Source organism: Poecilia latipinna, unplaced genomic scaffold, assembly GCF_001443285.1.
Source record: "Poecilia latipinna isolate Pla-1442-1.1 unplaced genomic scaffold, P_latipinna-1.0 Scaffold6415, whole genome shotgun sequence".
Lineage (NCBI taxonomy): Eukaryota > Metazoa > Chordata > Actinopteri > Cyprinodontiformes > Poeciliidae > Poecilia > Poecilia latipinna.
This window is the reverse complement of record NW_015119031.1, coordinates 1-5,765: the sequence shown is the minus strand read 5'-3', so window position 1 is coordinate 5,765 and position 5,765 is coordinate 1. Positions and strand designations below refer to the sequence as shown.

The window sequence follows — 5,765 nt, the reverse complement described above, 5'->3', positions numbered from 1 at the left end:
CTGAACCGGGTGTTATTACAGTCATAAAGAAACCTTTTTAGTACAGCTTTTTAGTCAATGTACTAAAAAGGTATACACCATAAAATACCTGTTAAGGATCTATCACTGTGTCACTTAATCAAAATTTGTGACAACTGATGCAGCGTCAAGAAACACTGTGGCAGTTGGATCTTCCAAATATGTATTTTCATAAACAGAGACATTAAAATGAGTGTTTTATCATTTACCAGGTATTGGACGGAATCAAAATCCTCCTTAATGGTTTTGTTCCCCTCTGGGCCAGACTCCATGTAGACCTCCAAGCTGTGGGTCAGGTCCTTCTCAAAGTATGTGTCGATCTGTTCAAGACAAAGGCCGACATGGCAGTCAGGACAACTTGCTGCACGTAGGAAAGGTGAGGAGAGCCACTTGTGAATGTGGTCACAGTGATGGACAAACATTTTTTTTGGAAATGTGCATGCAGTGGTGGTTTTGATATGGGCGAAATATGGGCAGTTGCCCAGGGCACCATCTGAAAGGGTTGAGGCACAAAGTCACAATTTTTTGAGTGATTTCCAAAAATTTCTGCAATAATAAACAAAATGTGTCTCAAGTTCCCATCACTTTCCTTAGCAACTAAATTCAATGTATGCAAAAAGACTAGCCAGGTGTTACTAGTGCTGACCCTTGTTTTTGTAGCCTGTAACTCTGACCGGTTTTGGTCTCTAGTCTTTGAAGAATTATTATATTTCATCTGCACTGGAGGGTTTTCCAGCTTCAACAGCCTTTTTTTAAGATCATGTCACTGCATTTAAATAGTATTCAGGTCAGGACTTTGACTATAAGCCACTTCAACGTCTTCATCTTGTTTTTCTTCAGGTGCACTTGCTACTGTGTTTTGGATCATGGTCCTGCTAAAGAACCCAAGTTGGTTTCAGCTTCTGGTCAGGCCTCAGAATTCCTCACCTTGGTTTCCTGCACATTTTGATGTTTTTTTTTTTGTTTTTTTTTTATTAAACAATGATTCTGAACCATTCTGGGCTTCCAGTTCAGCAGCAGCTTTCATTGCTGCTGTTCTCCTTTTCTCATAATCAAATTCCCTAGAAAGCTCTTCCTCCACTTGCTGATCCTGATCTTGTTGCGTCTCAGAGACCTTCTCTTCTTCAGTGTCCTGGTGTAGTTCAGATATCTCCATTTCATCTGTATAAATCTCATTTTCCAAGTCAGCGGTCTGATTCTTAAATATCTCTGTCCTTAAAACTTCTTGTTCACTGTTATCTTCAGAAATCTTTTGGTTCTTTAGGGTTTCCAGCTCAATCACAGCTTTCATTGCTGTCTTTCTCTTTATCTTGTAAATAGATTTCCTAGGCAGCTTTTTCTCCACTTGCTGATCCCCATTCTTTTGTGCTTCAGAGGCCATTTCTTTTTCAGCAACTTGGAGTAGTTTAGGGATCAAAACTTCATCTGTATAAATCTCATTTTTCAAGTCTACGGTCTGATTACTAAACATTTCTGTCCTGGAAACTTCTTGTTCAGTGTGTTCTAGGGTTTGCAGTTCAAAGGCAGCTTTCATTGCTGCCCTTTTCTTTTTCTTGTATATAGATTTCCTAGACAGCCTTTTCTCCACTTGCTGATCTCCATCTTGTTGCGTTCCAGAGGTCTTCTCTTTTTCAGTGGCCTGGCGTAGTTCAGAGATCACAGTTTCATCTGTGATCTCATCTTTGAAGGTGGCTGTCTGATTCTCACCATAACGTCACGCAAAGCTCAAACAACTCAATTTTACATGACATTAGAGCTGTAAAATTGGCAAAAACTACATTCCCATCAGTTTCAAAACTGTCCACAATGGCAATGGGTTTTTGACAGTCAATGAACCTTATGATGTGACTCCAGCCTTTTTGTAAAATCCATGCATATCTGATCTGATCTGATCTGTGCACCAATATAGAAGAGATTATCATAAAAGCAAAAGTATTCAATGTTACAAATCATAACATTTGTTTTAGATCACAAAAAAATATAAGTAGTTTTGGTCACGACAGTAATCTTAAGGATGTTTCAGCACACTTCATTAGAAAAGACATCAAAGCAGATTCCCTAACAGACATACAAATACCAGAAGTCTCCCACCTCTCTGTTGTAGACGAAGAACACACAGGCCATGGCCAGCTCCACCAGCATCAGGATGAACAGCAGAACATAAAACTGAGACACAGAAAATCAGATTATTTTTGAAGCGTCTCATTTGGTCATTCAGTGAATTCAGCCCACTCAGGCAGTAAACGCCACGTTTCCTCCCACTCACAGTGGTGAGCATGCAGCGGTTCTCCTTCAAGCCTCCCAGTACTCCCAGGTAACAAACGCAGGTGACGATGGTACCGGTCACTACAAGCGTGTTGGCAGGGTAGATGGGCCAGAAGGTGGTGACCAGAGAGGCGAACCTGGAGTGCATCATCTGGAATTCCCCGAAGGCCACCACGAAGGCTCCACACAGCTCCACAGGAGGCAAGAGAGACGAGGCAAAGCTCACATTATGAGAGTTGCAGGTTCAGCTGAGTGAGGCTGGCCTCAGTCTGTCTAACAACCTTTATAGACACCAGCAAAGACAACCTCTTCACATCTTGAGTGTGTGTTCACTGCCTCACTGAGCTGCTGCCTCACAGCACAGAGTCCTGAACAGGCTAAACAACACAGACCTGGATTTTCACTCGACATGTTTTGCGTCTACCCTTTTTCATCTCCAACCCTAATTCCAATTAAGGTGGAACGTTGTGTAAAACATAAATAAACACAGAATATAATGGTTTGCAAATCCTTGTTCAATGGAATTCACTACAAAGAGAAGACTTTCAGTGTTCGAACGGATGAGCTTCATGTTATCCATTTAATGATGCCTGCAACACGTTGTAATGTCGCTCTGGGTCGCCAGGCGAAGCTGCCGATAAAAATTCAGATTTGGTCAATAAAGTAATCTACATTAACTATTAACAACAAAACAAGTTGGTAATAATTGGAACTGGGGTACGTTCCAAAACTTGTATATGTTCATACATTCATGGTTGCAGTAAATGATAAACATTCCTTAATGTTTCTTCTAAAACTATTTTTTATATAAATTATGTGGTTGAGAAGTAAACTGGTCCCTCTGATGACGTAATTATGTGTCATTTTTATTCAAACTATTAATTTCAGGCTTGTAGGTATTTATTTAATGAATAATTCATAAGTTGGTGCCCAAGATAAGAAAATAACTAAACTAATTATATATACATAGAAAAAAAAAAAAAAAACTAGAAATCTGCATTGTTAAACGCTAATAAAACGTGAGAAGAAAATATTTTAATATTGATTTGGAGTTCAGCGAGTTAGACTTTAAAGGATTAATGACATAATGATGGAAAGTTTGCTACTTACATTTCAAAAAGTGTATAAAAGATAGCTGCTCCCAACCACAGTCTAGTTCAGTTCCTTAGTTTGCCAGTTTGTATTTAATTTCTTTTTCCTTAATATTTTATACAGAAGAATTTACTGAATTACTTAAAGTCTGAAAAACACTAATATCTTATTTATATTTCATAGTACTTGTCTTTTTGACAACAGGATCACACAGCACAGCAACTGATGTTAGAACTACAAAATCATAATCTTTGAAGCAAAAAGACAGCAAGACAATCCTAATGTAGTCAGAAATACAGTTTTGTGTGTGTGTGTGTGTGTGTGTGTATCTGTGTCACTCTGACAGAGCCCGCCTCCACTAGTGAGTACAGATAAAAAATGTGCTACATATTCTACATAAAGACTTCAATCTTGACCAATTAAGGAGTAAATATGTGAGGGTTTTAATATTTGCAGGATGACTGGATCTAACCAGCCACAGTGTGTGTGTGTGTGTGTGTTTGGTGCCCTCACCACCTTACCCAGCAGAGGAAGTGGAGAGACACCACCAGACCTTTCAGACAGCCGACGCAGGAGCTATTCATCCTTCCTGAACCTCTTCTTCTAAATGTGAGAAGGAAAAATTCAACACACTCGTCTTTAAGATCTGCAAAGGTGAAGCTGTGGCTCCATTCAGCTGAGTGTTTACAGGACACTGCTGTTTGATATGGCAACACTGAGCCATGAGCCACAATGGATCCCCTTGTTGGCCGTGTTAATCATTATTATCTGCTCTTATCACCAGATGAACTTTTTGTCACAAGTTTTAGACTCTGTTAGCTGGAAGCAACTTCAACTTCCTGATTCTCAGCAGCACAAAATACTGGAAGCCTGAAAATATAATAAAGATTTTTCCTGCAGGGATTATTTTGAAATGTGTATGTCAGTTATTAAGTTTTCATAATAATTGAAAATATAATAAATCAGAAGTCAAAGGAAAACTTATGTAAAAGCTTACCTTAATTACAGCGAAATATCCAGTAATGTCCGAGCGACTGGGAAGTTCATTTGGCGTTCCCAGCATTCCAAAGAATAACTGAGATCAGGCAGCAACGGCAGGAGTTAAAGCAGGGGGTGGGGGGAGGCATGGCTGAGTTTTATTAACTAATATTTACAGAAGCAACAATGAAGAGATGGGGGGCAGCAGGCAGCACATGGTTACACTGCTAACCTCCAGCAGGGCTGAATGAAGGCTTCTGTTGCTGTGTTCAGAGATGCTGGGTTAAGCTAGGGGTCAGGGGTCACTGATCAGTCTGAAGTAAACAGAATGAATTATCTGTAACTAGACGAGATCATTGCTCTAGAATCTGATTCTAGAGAAATGATCATTTTCCCTGATCTGGACTCCTCCAGCTTCCTCATACACATGGTGCTCAGGAACAGCGTAGATATTTGGAGACACATGCATAACAAAGGAAAAACACTGGATTTAAAGGGACAGTGTTGTGTAAAATCCATCATGTTCCCTCATTCCTTCATCATAAACATACCTAAAGGTTGTCTTGTATGTTGCATTCTCCCATTCCTCTCGTTCTTGAATTATTTGCTGTTATTTCAACTATCAACTGTTTTTTTTTTGAGCCGATACCAAATAAATACAGTGCAAGTATCACCAATATCTATACTGATACCAATACTTTTTATTATTCAGGTTTGATAAATCAAACTTCTGACATGTAGACGTTGTGTTAATATTTTTGTTAAAACCTAAGCAAGAAATTTAAAGTTTTTAGGTCTCCAGAAAATACTTGAGCTCAGCACAAGAAACAGAAACAATAGAAAATCAAAACAAATGTGTGAACATTCTTCCTAAATAAAGTAATAAAAGTTAGATTTCATGTCAGATCAAGACATCTTATTTTAGTTAAGGTTGAGAAACTACAAAAACAAAATGAAATATTAAACTAATGTATGGATCAATGGAAACATGAAGCAAACAAAAAGAAGGACCAGATTAAGGGAAGAATAGAAACTTTAATGGAAAGATCAGTGTCAGCATTGATTTCTTCACTAACATTTAAAACCACAGAACCAACTGGTTCACATTGAAATGAATGATTGAGGTAAATGGCTCAAAAATGCAAGAAATTTGCATAGAAAAATGAAAACATGAAGATCTGACAGCCTGTGAGTCTGCTGAAGCTCCTCTCACTGGACCTCCTAGGAGGGTTTGGTGGACAGAACTGTAGTCATGTGTAATAAATGGCTTTGTTTGAGTCCACACAGATAAAACTGGTTTCAAAACAATACATTAGAGAGAAAGGTCTGTCAAATCACGTAAACCAGGGGTGTCCAAACATTTTGTAACATGGGTCAAAAATAAAATGAAAAATGGTTTTAAAACTAAAATC

General features: G+C 38.6%; 1 protein-coding gene across 2 annotated transcripts; it reads right to left on the bottom strand.

Moving 5' to 3' along the window:
- Positions 1-107: 107 nt before the first annotated feature.
- Positions 108-4,897, bottom strand: LOC106943927 (leukocyte surface antigen CD53-like). Of its 2 annotated transcripts, XM_015027221.1 has the most exons (5): positions 4,373-4,897; positions 3,897-3,978; positions 2,285-2,473; positions 2,110-2,184; positions 108-338 (listed from the first exon to the last, which is right to left on the bottom strand). In XM_015027221.1, exons 2-5 carry the CDS (start codon positions 3,957-3,959, stop codon positions 111-113), a joined length of 555 nt encoding a protein of 184 aa, XP_014882707.1. In that variant the 5' UTR covers positions 3,960-3,978; positions 4,373-4,897; the 3' UTR covers positions 108-110. The 2 variants fall into 2 exon arrangements, with proteins under 2 accessions (XP_014882707.1, XP_014882709.1); XM_015027223.1 differs by lacking the exon at positions 4,373-4,897 and having other exon boundaries at positions 3,897-4,359.
- Between the last annotated feature and the right edge of the window lie 868 nt (positions 4,898-5,765).

Coding starts and splice junctions, on each gene's coding strand:
- LOC106943927 (XM_015027221.1), bottom strand. CDS start 3,959: ATGAATAGCTCCTGCGTCGGCTGTCTGAAAGGTCTGGTGGTGTCTCTC. Junction 2,474..3,896: donor CTCTCCACTTCCTCTGCTGG/GTAAGGTGGTGA, acceptor CCTCCTGTGGAG/CTGTGTGGAGCCTTCGTGGT. Junction 339..2,109: donor TCTTCGTCTACAACAGAGAG/GTGGGAGACTTC, acceptor TGTCTTGAACAG/ATCGACACATACTTTGAGAA.